This window comes from Salvelinus sp. IW2-2015, linkage group LG18 (assembly GCF_002910315.2).
Source record: "Salvelinus sp. IW2-2015 linkage group LG18, ASM291031v2, whole genome shotgun sequence".
In the NCBI taxonomy this organism is placed as follows: domain Eukaryota; kingdom Metazoa; phylum Chordata; class Actinopteri; order Salmoniformes; family Salmonidae; genus Salvelinus; species Salvelinus sp. IW2-2015.
The window spans coordinates 33,060,574-33,078,701 of NC_036858.1; the positions used below are offsets into that span (position 1 = coordinate 33,060,574).

Below are 18,128 nucleotides of genomic sequence, written 5' to 3' on the forward strand. Positions count from 1 at the left end.
TATAGTGAAAAAGTTCGAATCCCGGTGAATGATTTCAAAGTCGCTACAAATCGAGATATTTAATTAAATAGTGATCCATTTCGCCTACTACATGTGTCATCACACCAGGACCACGTGCTGACACAAGACCACTCACGAGCCGGCAGTCCTACGAGGAGGCTCCGGCTTGACCCTCTTCAGGCAGGATGAAAAAGGACATCTGACCATGATCATGTAACAGCCACTTTCACCATGATCCTTAGCGTTTGGTGTGTGTTACTACCATTCAGCCCGATTCAGTAATAGTGGCGCGCTTCAAATTCAAATACTTCTGGGCGCCATCAAAGGACTTTTTAACTATCTACTGGTTTTTAATGTCAACACACGACAACCGCCCCCAGTCAAAGCAGCCTCCGTGCCTCAATCTCTCTTGAAGTGAAAGATTTCTCTCCAAAACTCTTGAACGTGCCGTCCTTGGCCAGCTCTCCCGGCTATCTCTCTCAGAATGACCTTCTTGATCAAAATCAGTCAGGTTTTCAAGACTAGTCATTCAACTGAAGACTGCTCTTCTCTGTATCACGGAGGCGCTCCGCACTGCTAAAGCGTAACTCTCTCTCCTCTGCTCTCATCCTTCTAGACCTATCGCTGCCTTCGATACTGTGAACCATCAGATCCTCCTCTCCACCCTCTCCGAGTTGGGCATCTCCGGCGCGGCGCACGCTTGGATTGCGTCCTACTCTGACAGGTCGCTCTCACTAGGTGGCCGTGGCGAGAATCTGTCTCCTCACCAGCTGTGCTTCACCACTGGTGTCCCCAGGGCTCTGTTCTAGCCCTCTCCTATTCTCGCTATACACCACAGTCACTTGCGCTCTGTCATAACCTCACATGGTCTTCTCTCTATCATTGTATGCAGACGACACACACAACATACTCTTTCTCCTTTCCCCCTTCTGATGACCAGGTGGCGAATCGCATCTCTGCCATGTCTGGCAGACATATCAGTGTGGATGACGGATCACCACTCAAGCAGAACGGTCGGCAAGGTACGGAGCTCTCTTGCCTCCCGGTGGAAAGGACGCGTTCGTTCAGTGATCTCGCCATCACGGTTGACAATTCATCCACTTTGTTGTTTCTCTCTCTCCCCAGATCTGTCGCTTAATGAATATTGGCCGTGATTCCATTGGAGCATCTCGTTGTTACTGTCGTTCTCACTAACATCAGGCGTGGTCTGACGTTGAGTCAGGAGTTCATGCTCTGAATACAGTCCGCAGAGTAACGACCCTGCCTCACACAGGTAAGCGCTGCGGCATGTGTCTTAGTATCCCGATGGTTGCGACTTGTCCATCTCTCCTGGCGTCTGGATTACTGCCAACTCGCTGTGGCTGGGCTCCCTGCTGTGCCATTAAACCCCTACAAACTCATCAGAAACGCGCAGCCCCGTCTGGTGCTTCAACCTTTCCCAGTTCTCTCACGTCACCCTCTCCTCCCGCTCCTCCGTCCCACACTGGCTTCCAGTTGAAGCTCGAGCATCCGCTACAAAGACCATGGTGCTTGCACTACGGAGCTGTGAGGGTGAACGCACCTCAGTACCTCCAGGCCTCTGATTGGCGCCTACACCCAAAAAGGGCACTGCGTTCATCCACCTCTGGCCTGCTCGCCTCCTACCACACTGAGGAAGTACAGTCCGCTCAGCCCAGTCAAAACTGTTCGCTGCTCTGGCCCCCCAATGGTGGAACAAACTCCCTGCACGACGCCAGGAACAGCGGAGTCAATCAACACCTCCGGAGACACCTGAAACCCCACCTCTTTAAGGAATACCTAGGATAGGATAAAGGTAATCCTTCTCACCCCCCCCCCCCCCTTAAAGATTAGATGCACTATTGTAAAGTGGCTGTTCCACTGGATGTCATAAGGTGAAATGCACCAATTTGTAAGTCGCTCTGGATAAGAGCGTCTGCTAAATGACTTAAATGTAAATGTAAATGAAAAAATGAACAGGTCCCTGTCTGTATCTCCTGGTGAACTCCGTTATCATGAGGAGCATGCCAGACAGCCTGCCACTAGCTGCTGAGACCAGTGTTAAGAGCTAATTAATTTAAAACACACCAACAAGGACTGGAACCAACCAGTTCTGGAAAAGAGATTAGGCAGCCCAGGGCACTGCACACCCAAGAAATGAACAACAAAACTTTGGCAAAAGTGACAGAAGTTTAGATATTGCAAGTTGCTTCTCTTTTAAGAAAATAATCCTCTTGATAAGAAAATGTTTTAAGCTTACCTTATTTTGTTGCTGTTTACAAACGTTTTCCTTTTGTTTATACTTTTTCTAGCATATCCTTCTTTACTTAAAAAGAGTGAAATATCATAACTTAATCCGCTGCTCAGCTTTGTGCACGAAAGAAATGCATTCAATGTCCCTTGAAATGGAACAGCAAAAACTGTTTTATTGAAGAAGATTATCTGGATTTAAAATTGTCTACAGTGATGTTATCGGCCAATCTGCTCCCTCATGTATCTCACACCTCTTCCCCCTGTTCCCTCCCTCTCTCCCCTCCCTGTTCCCTCCTCTCTCTCTCCTCCCTCCTCCTGTTTCCCTCCTCTCTCTCTCTCCTCCCCCTGTTCCCTCTCTCTCCTCCTCCCTGTTCCTCTCCACCTCCGTTCCCTCCCTCTCTCCCCCTCCCTGTTTCCCTCCCTGTTCCCTCCATCCCTCCCCGTTCCTCTCCTCTCTCTTCTTCCTCCCTCCCTGTTCCCTCCCTCTCTCTCTCCCCTCCCTGTTCCCTCTCTCTCCCCCTCCTCCTGTCCCTCCTCTCTCTCTCTCCCTCCCTGTTCCTCTCTCTCCCCTCCCTGTTCCCTCTCTCTCCTTCTCCTGTTCCTACCCATCTTCCCTCCCTGTTCTCTCCCCCTTCGTCCCTGTTCCTCCTCCCTCTCCCTGTCTCCCTCCCTCCCCCTCTCCTGTTCCTCCTCTCCTTCCTCCTCCCTGTTCCTCTCTCTCCTCCTTCCCTTTCCCTCTCCCCCTTCCGTTCCCTCCTCTCTCCCTCCTGTTCCCTCCATCCTCCCGTTCCTCCCTTCTCTCCTCCCCTCCCTGTTCCCTCCCTCTCTCTCTCCCCTCCCTGTTCCTCTCTCTCCTTCCTCCTGTCCTCCCCTCTCCCCCTCCGTTCCCTCCCTGTTCTCTCCCCTCCCTGTTCTCTCCCTCCCTCTCTCCCTCTCCCTGTTCCCTCCCTCTCTCCCCTCCACCCCTCTCCCTGTTCCCTCCTCTCTCCCCTCCCTGTTCCCTCCCTCCCTGTTCCCTCCCCTCCCTCATTCCCTCTCTCCCTCCCCTTCCTTTTCCCTCTCTCTCCCCTCCCGCCATTGTTCCCTCTCTCCCCTCCCCTGTTCCCTCCTCTCCCCCCTCCCCCCTTCCTTGTTCCCTCTCTCTCCCTCCCCCTTCCCTGTTCCCTCTCTCCCCCTCCCCCTTCCTTGTTCCTCTCTCTCCCCCCTCCCTCCATTGTTCCCTCTCTCCCCTCCCCTGTTCCTCTCTCCCCCCTCCCCCTTCCTTGTTCCTCTCTCTCCCTCCCCCTTCCCTGTTCCCCTCTCTCCTCCCCTCCCCCTTTCCTGTTCCCTCTCTCTCCCCCTCCCCCTTCCTTGTTCCCTAGTCTCCCCCCTCCCTCCTTGTTCCCTCTCTCCTCCCGCTCCCCCTTCCTTGTTCCCTCTCTCCCTCTATCCATTCTAATCCACTGCTTCTCTGCCACTATGAAGATAAAAAGGAGGTTAGTGGTCTGTATATGGCCCAGACAGCAGTGTTACATAATATCAAAACCGATGACATAATAATGAAACCGATGACAATCTTCTGTGTGCGAACGGAAGTAATAATGACATTCCTGGTGTACAGTATGTTCGACAACATTCTAAAGGCCCTTCAAAGGCTTTCAGTAGCCATTCATGTCACATCATTGCCTCGCAAAATCAAAACCCCTAAAAACTGACTTTCTATTCTACTGCCAAACACCACTGTTGGATCAGAGTGGTTTATAATACAGTGTGTTTAGGGGCCAAGAGTTTTTCCTGGGCTATTCATAGTGTATGACTGGAGCTCCTAGACGTTGTGTCCATGTGACTTGTCACATTAATATCGAGGGGAAAATAATGATAACAGTCATCATTAATGACAGGATCCAGGATAATTGTCAGGGGCTTATTAATATCAGTTACCCGTTGCTATATAAAAGGCCGTGATTAAAAGAATAATTAGAAACTAAAACGCCTCAGTGTTTCAGTGCAACTACAATAGTTTCCTTTCAAAGTGTTTTTCTGATCAAACCCCTCAAGATATTTTGTGATAAATCAAACAGTATTCAGTGACTGTGCGGATATTAGTCTGAGGGAATAACTCCCACAACTTTGGTGCATTGTGGCAGCAGGGTCACACACACACACACACACACACACACACACACACACACACACACACACACACACACACACACACACACACACGAGAGCGAGGGAGAGATGGGCAGGATCAAAGCAAACTGACACCCTCCCCGCCACTTATTTTGGTCCATTGTGACCCGGGCTGTCTGAGTCATTGGATGGGTACAAGATCTCCCACTGGAGCCGGGGCCTGGCATGGTCCTATAGCTGGGCTCTCCGCCCACACTGTTAATGAGACTACTCAAGTTCTACCAGCACCACTCATGAACTTTCCGTGGGTACCCCTTGAGACTGAGGTTAGATTAGGTAAGCACTGGCCATTCATCAGGAAAACACAGGCTAAAATTTGTTCTCGATGACTTACATGGCGAGTTAAAATCAAGAAAGTCAGAAATAAACCAAATTGGAGTAAGGCAAAGTAACAAAATACTTTATATAAAACATAAATAAAATTGAAGTGTTGATATTTTGTGCTCGAGGGGTCGAGGGTGTGGCCTGTGTTGGCCAGCTCTTCTGTAAAAGACAGCTGCACTGAGTCTCTCTCTCTCCCTCCCCATGTTCTCTCTGGCTGGCGGGGCCTGGCATTGGTGATGGCCCTTCCTCCACAAATGCCAGCTCTAATTGGCAGACGGGGCTGTTGCAGAGTCTCTTGACATACAGTATAAGCAAAGGTTGCCATGACGATGATGTCACTGCCACCGCCGTTGGGGCCAGCTGCGTGGGTGATGACTCAGACCAGCCGCCTGGCTTCACAAGAAGGGCCCAGGGCCACCTTTGACCTCTCGCCTCAGACCTTAGCTGTAGATTAGGCTCTCTCCCTGGCTAGAGGTTCACCTGAGGTGGCCTGGTCTGGTAACATTCACAAGCCTCAGCTGTTCCAAACCTATTTCTGCCATGACCGCTTTCTAACCCAATATTCTCTATTTGTTAAAACAACTTTAGCTAGGGTGAAACGATGAGGCGATATAAGACGCCACATGAATTTTGACTGTGGACCCAAAGGGACTTAGTCAAGTCAACTCTATTACAATTGGCATAGAGCAGGGACGGGCAACTTTGATGGGGGTTGAGCCCCCCCCCCCTAATAATGTCACACAGGAAATGAGATAGCAACACAGTGATTACATTGCTACTGGAGTCAGTGGAGTAAAACATGCAACACGTGTTGCTCTGATTTTTTTATTTACTTCAATGTTGACTACAAGAGGACACTCTCTCCATCAATAATGAGTAGAATTCCCCCCGGTTGACTAAATAAGCCCAGTCTAGCTACAAAATCCAAGTTCATTGAAACGTTTGTTTTTCACTGGACCCACAAAGCAAATAGCAGGAAATGGAGAGGCACCAGGAAAAACAAAGGGCATTGAGGGTGAGGAGTGGATTACCAACTGGCTCACAAAACCTATATTAACCCTCCACCCTGACTCTGGTCTATTGATGTCTGGGTGAATGGCTGGCTGATATGCCAGCTCAAATCTCCTGTGCACTCACACCACACAAAGGGCCCGTTCTATGGGCCAGGCAAAAACCACAGGGAAAAGTGGGGCACAGAGAGAGAGAGAGAGAGAGAGAGAGCCTGTGATAAAGAAAAAGAGGGAGCGAGAGGAAGAGAAAGAAAGGGTGAAAGAAAAAAAAAAGTCAGAGTTGAAGGGAGAGTAAGTCAGAATTAGAGGAGTGGCAGCAGAGTCAGAAATACAGTAGCTAACTAAAGAAAGAGTGATTGCCAGCCAAGAGTAATAGATACTGTATGCTGAAAGGAGGCCCAACACTTGTATCACAGCCTCACCGACCTGCTACGGACAAGATGGAATCTCTTCATCAGATCATGGTTTGATTAAGATTTTGTTCATCATGGGTTTGTCCACTGTCATGACACTTTCTACAGATGTAGGATCTTAATTTGATCACCCTGTTGCAGGAGAACTTTCCTGCAATGCAGTACATTGAAAACATAGTGTATTTTAGGTTAAAAAGGCTTCTGAAGTTTGTAATTTCCACTTTGAAATTTCAGACTTGACTTTCCCTTACGAAAAATGTATCAACCCCTACACAAATGTCCATTAATTATAATCCACATTTCCTGTTGCTGCAGGATTATTTTCCTTCTGTAGCAAACGGGCTCAAATTAAGATCCTACATCTGTGTACAGAACTTCTGATTTGATTCAGCCACATTTTCCCCAACACATTAATTAAAATACTTTTTACATTTCAAAATGATTTTTCACAAGATCATTCTGAAGTTTCAACAGTACACCCACTACTTATACATACATTAACAACGAGTTTGAGAAGCTCGATTTAAAATGCACCTACTGTTTCCAGTAGAATTTATTTAGGTGTCTAACTACCATCATCCAGAAGGTCTCTTGCTAGAATGGTCTTCATTCAGGGGAAAATAGGGTCTACAACGAATTTACACAGAGGAAGTGTTTATGTGTAATTTCACGAGCCACATACTTGAAGAAACCCTATGGGTTAGAAACTTCAATTAATAGCCTGTGTTTATTTGCTTAAATCCTTGAACACAACAGGTGCTTATTAGAGACAGGCTTCTATTTCCTTAAAGCAACTTTTGCTAATTTGAATAGTTCATTGTTTAATTCCAGCATTCACTTTCAACATTTTAATACATTTCTTACTTTCCTTCATTTACACACTGTGTCACGTTTATTTTGTCTTAGTATGACTCTATAATTTATTTTTTGTTGTTGAATAATTCCTTGACAGAATAATTATTCTCCTCTTTACTAACTGTGCATTTGTCAGTTCTAACTTTTGCCACTAGAGGGTAATCTCCCGATCTAGGGGTCTGTACTCCCACTGTTTTTGTGCTTGACTGTTAGCTAGCAGTTCTCAGCTGTTGGCAGCTTACTGGTGATAAAAACATATGATTTACATCATTTTGGGGATTAATTACTGAATGATTTAATGTAACAAATCAAACATGAAACCTCGTAAACAATTCACGGTAATTCATGGTAACTTCATAAACAATTCATTCAAACCCGGCATCTATTTGAAACAGCCGTTTATTTACTGAAATGTGTGCTGTTGCACACAAAAAGGGACAGGCGACTATTTCAGACTCAAGGTTTAAAATGGAAGTTTTACGGTAGTTTCTGCTAACAAGCGCAAAAAGAATCTGACACCCCATATTGAACGCAGCAGTCCGAGAGTCTGCCCTGGGAATGCCTGACTGCTCATTCAAAAGGTGAACAGTCCAGATCACCTCTCAGTGACATCAATAAAATACCATGAGAATAAGAACACAGTAGGCTACAGGAGACATTAACCCACTGCTGACACCAATGGGCAGCTAAAATAAGCTGAGTTACAGGGAACCCCAGGCTCTAAATCCCAACCCGGTCCCTGGACCCCTGCAGTGGGTCCATGGAAGTAGAGAGGGAGAAGTAGAGGGGGGGGGGGGGCACTGCTGGTATCTATAGCCCTCACAATTTCCCCCAGCGCCACTGACCTTCTGCGGCCTGCTAAAAACAGCCTTGCCTGTCAGCAGCGCCAGCCGTTGGCTCTCATACCACAGGCCTGGAGGGGGGGGTGGGGGGGGGTGGAATGCCGAGGCCTGTAAGACCAGCGCTAACATAAGAGACACTTTATCAGACTGAGTCGGCAGCCTACTGACGGACTGTTCAGGACCTCAATCTTACAGTCTGCTACTGTAACTCAAAGGGATATGGAGGGTGGGGGGGTTAAGGGGCTGGCATCAGGCCGAGTGGACACCAAGATTTCCTTCAGCATGGCATCATGTACTATGGTAGTGAGATAGACCCTTGCTGAGAGTTACATGTGGTTTTGAGTCAGGGGTGAAAGTAAGGCGGTATGGTCCGTACGGCAAAATAAATAGTGGGGGTAAGTCGTACCGGTAAAACGTGAGCCTATCACAATTCATACAAACATGCCCAAAAAACTATAGGCTATTACAGCATTATTTATCCTTACTGCAGGTCTACCGCATGACAAATTAGCAAATTGACTGGAAACCGAGTGGTATACGCTCCAAAATGTGTTGTGGTTTGAGGAGAACAGTTACATTTTGGGAAGGTGGAGATGAGTGCCCGAGACCGAGGTGCGCATGGACAACAGTGGATGCAGCAGTTCAGGCTACAAGTGTAGGCCCATTGACAATCGTAGAATGTTATTACAATACACGTAGGTGTTTTGGAACTGATGTCTCTTTCCATTCATCAAATTGCGGGTGCACTGTTGGTTTGGATGCTGAAATTATTTTGATAAGCCTTTGTTAAGTAATTGTTTGACAATCAGATGAAACACAATGACTGGTTGTGTTTCTGCCACATTAAAAAGGCATAGGGAGCATGTACATAAGGCTAGAGGAAGATGAGCTTTCCTTAAAGTAAATTGAATTAAAACTTCCAAAATGACCATAGGCCTAGCCTAATTAGCTGTCTATACAGAAATACATCAAATCCTTCTAAAGAGGCTACTACACCAGAAAGCATGATTAGGCCACAGAGGATTCACTAGCTTCTTAAATAAATACAAATTAAAATCGCATAGCCTACAGTCGGAGGGGCACGCAATTTGGGCAGTGCGCACTGCAAATACCAAATCGATTATTGTTGAGTTGAGACTGTCAGTGAAAAAAAGAGACCCATCCATGTCTATCGCAATATTTAAAAATACAATCGAAGAAAAACTGTGTGGAAAGCAAATGGCTATTGCGGTGAAGCTCCAGAGTGGCGCAGCAGTCTAAGGCACTGTATCTCAGTGCTTGAGGCGTCACTACAGACCCCTTGGTTCGATTCTAGGCTGTATCACAACCGGCCGTGATTGGGAGTCCCATAGGGCGGTGCACAATTGGCCCAACGTCACAATTGGCCTATCTTATTGGCACCAGTGGAGAACATCGGCCAAAATCCCCGGAATGATTGCATATTCACTGTCTTTATCATTGGTTCAGTGCCACTTTTGGTTTGTTTTTGGACAATAATCTCCTCCTCCAGGTTAGATGGACATCATATTGTATTTGTGTCTGCCAATTATATCGACCAGACAACAACGTTTTTATTGATCTGTTTGTCAGTGTCAGCAGTGTAGGCTACACTGTCATTTTTGTAGTATTTACTTTTTTAAGTGTCCCGTACTGGTAAGAAATAAAATCTACTTTCACCCGTTTTGAGTTGCATCGGTTACATGTTGTTTAGAGTCGGAGGGTTTAATAGGAAGAGTGCATTTAACTGAGGAGGAAGATATGGCCCACAAAACTATACTTAAACCCCTTATCTCCGTATAGATTCGGTCAGGTGAATTCAGACCACACAGTACATTGAAAGAGTAAAGACAGCTACAGTTTATACCGTAAGTCTGTAGTGTATGACACTGATTTATGTCAAATCTACAAGGTCTAGGTTGACAACTCAGCTGTCCAAGGGTAAAACAGACAGGTAATATCCATCGCAATCCCATGAAAAACAAGCTGTACTTCACCTCCACACAAGGTTACATTTAGCCTACTTTATGATAATTAGATGTGTTTAGTGATGGATGGATGATGGATGGATGGATGGATGATGTACTGTATTTCCTGATCATCTTTAAATCATTTAAAATGAGTGAATCAGCTCTCGTCAAATCAATCTGGTCACAGACAGGGTAGGGTCACATACCCAACATGGAGGACCAGTGTATGAGAGCAATGACTCGAAAGTTCGGACTCAAGGCACCATTTGCCCTCGGTCTCGGGCTGACGCAGGAAGTTCTTTCAAACAGAAAGAACACAACCACCCATATCCACTCAAGGGGGTGTGTTCATCTGTCAATATCACAGCCAGACCAAAGCCTGAAAGGAATGACCACTTTACCACAACATACAGTATTCAAAGTCGGGGTCGCAACTAGCGGGGTCGCGCGGGCATTGCAGTTGGTTCGCCAAGTTAAAACCCCTTTTTTTAATGGGGACAAAAAATATTAAGTACAGATTATTGTATGGGACAGTATACAAATGTTTTTGAGAAAGATAATTAGAAAAATAAAATGTTATTGAGTAAACGTATTTTAATGGTTTCTTTTCACTTTGATAAGAGATGAAAATGTGATGAATTGAACGTTATTTGTTGATGTAAAAATCGAAATGTACTGATTTTAAGGTTGTCATCATCACATTGGGTTGGGGTCGTGAAATATATATATTTTTTTTATGTATTCTGGTGGTACCCGCTGTTTGAATACCACTGTACTAGAGCCAAGAAGTGTTGACTAAAACTGTCACCTGAGCATTCCTGTCTTGGACAACCAGCCCTTAATTGTAACAAATACTTAGGCTACTGTCCGGGCGAGGAGAGGACACACATTCTAATAACAGCATAACACTGCTGAGGGCACAGACTATCAACAGAATTTCCTAAAATGATTATTACAGATCAGATTAAATCCAGTAGTAAAACGTGATCTTCTGGGGCTATATTGGAGGGAAGTTGAAGAAGCTCAAATAAATGCCAAAAGAATGAGATCGCTTTCATGAATCCCAATAAACTTCCTGATAACATGAATTGTTTCGAGCCAAGGTGTCCTAACAGGCAAAACAGAATATAAAGCACCATTCACAACCAGCTGTTATGCATGTGGCACTCTATACAGTGCTATTAACCATACTGGACTCCAGAGGTTTGCTAGGGACACATATCGTATTCCGAGTTGGTGGATCTCCTTGCTGACATTTCCCTCAGACATCTTATAAAGGCCACATTCGTTTTTAATGGCAGTCCAGTCTTAACGGAAATGTCATAACGCGCCCTCATAAATATGGGGAATTTATAAACCAATAAATAGTGACTCACACATCCGTGTGTGAGACAGTAGCTGATTTTTCTGGTGAAAGAAGCCAAGTTACACATAAGCCAGGCCAAGACAATCTTTTGAATGTGGACAAATTAAGCGCCTCACTTGAAAATGGAGGAAAGCTTTTTTTTTGAAAGGCCACTCTTTCCAAAGAGGTTTATTTTTATCCCAACCTCACAGTGAGGTATTTATAAATAGGGTCTGCTGCTTGCCATTATAGCGGGGTTTCAGGTCCATGCCTTCCATACACCATCTTTCTGTTTTTATTTCCTCTAGATTTCACCTCCACATAACTCTCAATTTGATCAACCAGCCAGACAAGTTATCCAATGTAGCTAGCCACAATTTCAGAGGTACAAATGTATTCGTCATTGGAACCACTACAGTAGCCATGTAGTATTTGTGTACAGGGCTGAAGTTGTGCAGTCCAGGCCATCATGTGACTGACACAAGCAGCAGCTTGGTCATCAGCAACTTAACAACCCAAATCCCCAGCCCCTAACCTCCCTTTCGATCACGCAGTGCCCACACAGTATGTAGGCTAAACAACACCCGTTCTCTCTCGCTGTCACACTTGGCTCTATAATTTTTTTTTTAAAAAGGCAGCAGTCATGGACCACCCAAACCATCGGCATTGTCCACCGGTGGTAAAGAAAGTATTTTTAGAAGAGAGCAATAGAGCAGCAGCCCAAGGCAGGCAGAAGATCCTCCCCACCTGTCAGAGTGCTGAGTGACTGAGCCTTGTGCTCCTGGGCTGCAGACTGAAGGCCCCAGTTCACAGGCCTTCTCTATATAAGACTGCATACAGTAAAAGGGGATTCAATGACCAGTTGTAAAGGTTCACTGAAATAAAGCAAAGTGCAGCCTACACACTTCCTGTAGATCTGAAAGGACTGTATTACCAATCGTGATAGCTAAACCCTTTTTCCATTTGAAATGCTACAGTAGGTGGAATTTTTACTGTGTGGCTTATACTCATCCTATCATTTCAGATCAAGTAAGGAGAAGGGGCTATAGGTTGATTTCTTGGTCAAATAGCCCTTACACAGCCTGGTGGTGTGTTTTGGGTCATTGTTCGGTTGAAAAACAAATTATAGTCCCACTAACCTGCTGGGATGTTGTGTCGCTGCAGAATGCTGTGGTAGTCATGCTTGGTTAAGTGTGCCTTGAATTCTAAATAAAATCACTGACAGGGTCACCAGCAAAGCACCCCCACACCATCACACCTCCTCCTCAATGCTTCACTGTGGGAACCACATATGTGGAGATCATCCGTTCACCTACTCTGCGTCTCACAAAGACTCGGCAGTTGGAACCAAAAATCTCAAAATTAGTCTCATCTGACCAAAGGACAGATTTCCACCGGTATAATGTCCATTGCTCGTGTTTCTTGGCCCAAGCAAGTCTCTTCTTCTTATTGGTGTCCTTTAGTAGTGGTTTCTTTGCAGCAATTTGACCATGAAGGCCTGATTCACGCAGTCTCCTCTGAACAGTTGAGATGTGTCTGTTACTTGAACCCCGTGAAGGATTTATTTGGGCTGTAATCTGAGGTGCAGTTAACTCTAATGAATTTATCCCCTTCAGCAGAGGTAACTCTGGGTGTTCCTGTCCTGTGGCGGTCCTCAGGAGAACCAGTTTAATCATACCACTTGATGCTTTTTGAAACTGACCTTCACGTCTTAAAGACATGATGGACTGTCGTTTCTCTTTGCTTATTTGAACTGTTCTTGCCATAATATGGACTTGGTCTTTTGCCAAATATGGCTATCTTCTGTATACCCCCACTACCTTGTCACAAGACAACTGATTGGCTGAAATGCATTAAGGAGGAAAGAAATTCCACAAATTAACAAGTCACAACTGTTAATTGAAATGGATTCCAGGTGACTACCTCATGAAGCTGGTTGAGAGAATGCCTAGAGTGTGCAAAGCTGTCATCAAGGCAAACGGTGTCTACTTTGAAGGATTTGTTTAACACTTTTTTGGTTACTACATGATTCCATATGTGTTATTTCATAGTTTTGATGTTGTCACTATTATTCTACAATGTAGAAAATAGTAAAAAGAAAAGAAAAACCCTGGAATGAGTAGGTGTGTCCCAAACGTTTGACTGGTACTGTACGTACACACACACATACACACACTTCCGGCCACACAGAGGCACCAATCCTAACATACTGTAAAGCTTGTCTACAAGTGAGTTACGCACGTATATCCAAAGATGCACTCGTTATGAACGCATAGGCTTCAGCCACACATACACACCAGAGCACACATACCAGACTCTGAATATTATTATTCCAGCCAGCTTCCTTTCTTTTCTTCTAATAAATATCTATCCTACAAATATCTCTAAGAACATCGACAGATTGAGGTTCTTGGAAGAGATGTTCATAGAATAAATACTTGTTCTTACCAGAAAATAACTTGTGTTGTCGCCTGAATATCACCTCTTTCACTTTCAGTACTAGAATAATGTGGGGAAATACACCTCGACACCTTAAAATACAGGGTGAGAAATCCAAATATCTATTTTCAGTCTCGGAGAGGAAAAGGGGCAATGAACTCACATATTAGGTCATCACAGCACAAACGCAACACACAAAAGGCATAATCACACCTGAATTAGCGACTGAAGTAACTACAGGTACTGTAACTGCCAAAATAAATGGAAACACTTGAGTAAATGAGGGACACAAAGTATATTGAAAGCAGGTGCTTCCACACAGGTGTGGTTCCAGAGTTAGTTAAGCAATTTAAATCCCATCATGCTTAGGGTTATGTATAAAAAGGCTGGGCAGGCCAATATTTTGGCTACCATGGCTATGCCCCCATAGAATGACAATGCACCCATCCACAGAGCATGAGTGGTCACTGAATGGTTTGATGAGCATGAAAACAATGTAAACCATATGCCAGGGTTCCCCAACTGGTGGCCTGTGGGCCGAATTTGGCCCATGGGTGATTTTATTTGTCCCCTGGCTATTTTATTTGTCCCCCCCAAGTTTTCAGAGCAAAAATAAAAATGTTGCTTGAATTTGTATTGTTGGACATAAGACTGTAAAAACACCAGCAAATCAGCTCCAAGTGATTTTAATTTTGGACATCTGTTCCAAAGTATTCCCACACATAATAGACAGATATAGGTGATCATATACACATTTAAGCAAGGTTTTAAATGACTATGTTTTAGTCAAATTGTATATCTGTTTGGGCTTCTTGAGGTCAATTTGCAGTCTACAAATTATTTGTAATTATGTTCCCGACTCCGCTCAAGAAAAATCTAGTTGATGATCCCTGCCATATGCCATAGCTGTCTCAGTCACCAAATCTCCACCCAAGAGAACAGTTATGGGAGATTACTCAAATCAAATCAAATTTTATTAGTCACATACACATGGTTAGCAGATGTTAATGCGAGTGTAGCGAAATGCTTGTGCTTCTAGTTCCGACAATGCAGTAATAACCAACAGTAATCTAACCTAACAATTCCACACTACTACCTTACACACACACACAAGTGTAAAGGGATAAAGAATATGTACATAAAGATATATGAATGAGTGGTGGTACAGAACGGCATGGCAGATGCAGTAGATGGTATAGAGTACGGTATATACGTATGAGATGAGTACTGTAGGGTATGTAAACATAAAGTGGCATAGTTTAAAGTGGCTAGTGGTACATGTATTGCATAAAAGTGGCAAGATGCAGTAGATGATATAGAGTACAGTATATACATATGAGATGGGTAATGTAGGGTATGTAAACATTGTATTAAGTGGCATTGCTTAAAGTGGCTAGTGGTACATTTTTACATAATTTCCATCAATTCCCATTTTTAAAGTGGCTGGTTGAGTCAGTATGTTGGCAGCGGCCGCTAAATGTTAGTGGTGGCTGTTTAACAGTCTGATGGCCTTGAGATAGAAGCTGTTTTTCAGTCTCTCGGTCCCTGCTTTGATGCACCTGTACTGACCTCGCCTTCTGGATGAAGCGGGGGTGAACAGGCAGTGGCTTGGGTGGTTGTTGTCCTTGATGATCTTTATGGCCTTCCTGTGACATCGGGTGGTCTAGGTGTCCTGGAGGGCAGGTAGTTTGCCCCTGGTGATGCGTTCTGCAGACCTCACTACCCTCTGGAGAGCCTTACGGTTGTGCGGAGCAGTTGCCGTACCAGGCGGTGATACAGCCCGACAGGATGCTCTCGATTGTGCATCTGTAGAAGTTTGTGAGTGCTTTTGGTGACAAGCCGAATTTCTTCAGCCTCCTGAGGTTGAAGAGGCGCTGCTGCGCTTCTTCACAACGCTGTCTGTGTGGGTGGACCAATTCAGTTTGTCCGTGATGTGTACACCGAGGAACTTAAAACTTTCCACCTTCTCCACTACTGACCCGTCGATGTGGATAGGGGGGTGCTCCCTCTGCTGTTTCCTGAAGTCCACAATCATCTCCTTTGTTTTGTTGACGTTGAGTATGAGGTTATTTTCCTGACACCACACTCCGAGGGCCCTCACCTCCTCCCTGTAGGCCGTCTCGTCGTGTTGTTGGTAATCAAGCCTACCACTGTAGTGTCATCCGCAAACTTGATGATTGAGTTGGAGGCGTGCATGGCCACGCAGTCGTGGGTGAACAGGGAGTACAGGAGAGGGCTCAGAACGCACCCTTGTGGGGCCCCAGTGTTGAGGATCAGCGGGGATGGAGATGTTGTTACCTACCCTCACCACCTGGGGGCGGCCCGTCAGGAAGTCCAGGACCCAGTTGCACAGGGCGGGGTCGAGACCCAGGGTCTCGAGCTTGATGACGAGTTTGGATGGTGTTACTATGGTGTTAAATTACTGGAGCAGATTACTGGAGCGGTGCCTAAGACAGCGCTTTCTACCACCATATACAAAATACCAAATGATGGAATTTCTCGTGGAAGAATGATGTCGCATCCCTCCAATAGAGTTCCAGAAACTTGTGGAATCTATGCCAAGGCACATTGAAGCTGTTCTGGCTAGTGGTGGCCCCAACGGGCATATTAAGACACTTTATGTTGGCGTTTCCTTTATTTGGGCAGTTAACTGTATATTACACTATAGATTTGGCAGGTGACAGCATGCCATGATTCCAGTCTGAAAATACATAAGTAGGCCTACATTCTCACCATCAAATGTGGTGTAACAATTTTAACATAGCCTACCCCTAACTTACAGTTCCTACCACCATAAGCCAACCAACATTGTATGCATGGTCTTTAGGCCTTTACAATGTGTGAGGTGAACATACTACTACAGGATAAGGTGAACACGACAAAGCATATTCTCAGACTTTTTAGCAAAGGCCAAGCTTAATCACTGAATTTTCCAAAACCACACAATGATACCAACCAATGAGAAAACCTATCGAAAGTACTGTAGTAAAACTGCATCCCAAACAATCTAATCAACCAAACTTCCCAAAATGACCACCATGTTTAACAACAACACACCTACAAGTACTGTACTAGTACTGTAGTAGTAATTCAATATTTGATGTAAGGGTTATATAAGGGTTTGATATAAGGGTTAGCTGATGGTTAGTGCTGTGTGAAATCCTTGGGACTTCCCTACCCTAAACCCTAACCTTAACCACTACCCTTTACCTTAATCTTTTTCAATTTAAACTTCAATGGGATGACGTCAGAGTTGGGCCGTCCCAAGTATCCTGTTTCAAGCACTGAACATTAAACAAACCCCGACATTTAGATTCAAGCTTAATCCAAGAAGAAGGATCATCTCATTGGTCAAAAGACACGTCGGATATGGGATGTAGAAATCTCTGTGTGTTTGTACAAAGTATGGACGTATGTAGACTGAATTGGATGAATTGATCTCTTACCCTGGAGATGGTCAGGGGCATGTTGAAGTCTTTCCCTCCCTGCAATCGGAAGCCCCACGGGGCTGGCCCACTCAGAGAAATGTTGTAGGAACTCATTCTTCCAAAGGCTTTGATTGCTTGTTTGGTTTAATCTTCTTCAAAAAATGAGGTAGAGGCAAGTAGCTTCTGAAAGCAGAAAAAAAAAATGTTTAAAAAAAAAGAAGTACACTTGAGAACTAAAAAAGACACATTATGTCCCCGAAATGTCAAATGAGACTGAAAGCACAGCAAACAAAAACCTAACCCACTACAGCCACAGACAAATATGTCATTCACGACCCAACCCTTTATAAATAAGGAGAGAAAGATAGACAGAAAAGAGTAGAGAACCAGAGGAAGAGAGGTCTTGCCTGCTCAGATGAGCTGAAGTGACAGCCTAAGAATAGCCACCCCTCTGCAGAAAGTGATACCATAGTAGCATTGTGTGTGTGTGTGGGGGGGGGGGGTTCCCCTTATATGGCATGTAAGGGGACACCCAGTATGTCAGTCCTGCCATGATTCACAGGGTTAATATAGCCCCTTCCTAGGCCAACTGATTTTTTTCAATACCCCCCCTAACTCCAGACTAGGGTCTTCCTGAAACCGTGTCTCCTCACACCTCACACTGGGGGTGGCTTGAGGAAACATCTAATTAACATTGCGGTAACTGTATGTATATACATGCTTGTGTGTTAATGTGTAGCTCACGGTTTTACTCAGCCGTTGAGTCAACCACAGTGCGATGGGGTTACGATATAATTTGACGGGGCGTGTCTATAAGTCCTCTGAATAGCCATGACATAATTTAGGACCTAAACCGAGGTGAGATTCCAGCTACGTGAACTAAACCTGAGATGCGCCTTTATCCACCCAGCAAAACTTATCTTGACCTTCCAGAAAACACATCAACCCAACAGAAAAGGGGACAAGCTGAGAGATGGAACCCCAATATCTGGCTCATTATTCAGGTATGCTATCAATGCACAATCATGCAGCCTAGCCTATGGCTATGATGCTGCACTCGGCATAAGACAATGATGAGGATAA

General features: G+C 45.0%; 1 protein-coding gene across 3 annotated transcripts in view; it reads right to left on the minus strand.

The window, feature by feature from the left end:
• ldb3a (LIM domain binding 3a) overlaps positions 1-18,128 on the minus strand; it is a 91,223-nt gene that overhangs the window by 60,637 nt on the left and 12,458 nt on the right. For 2 of the 3 annotated variants that reach the window (XM_070448441.1, XM_070448440.1), the window contains exon 1: positions 17,064-17,426. In XM_070448441.1, the coding sequence (XP_070304542.1) occupies positions 17,064-17,159 (96 nt within the window). In that variant the 5' untranslated portion in view covers positions 17,160-17,426. Of the gene's footprint in view, positions 1-17,063; positions 17,427-18,128 lie in introns of those variants that run through there. The other variant, XM_070448439.1, reaches the window with a different exon arrangement.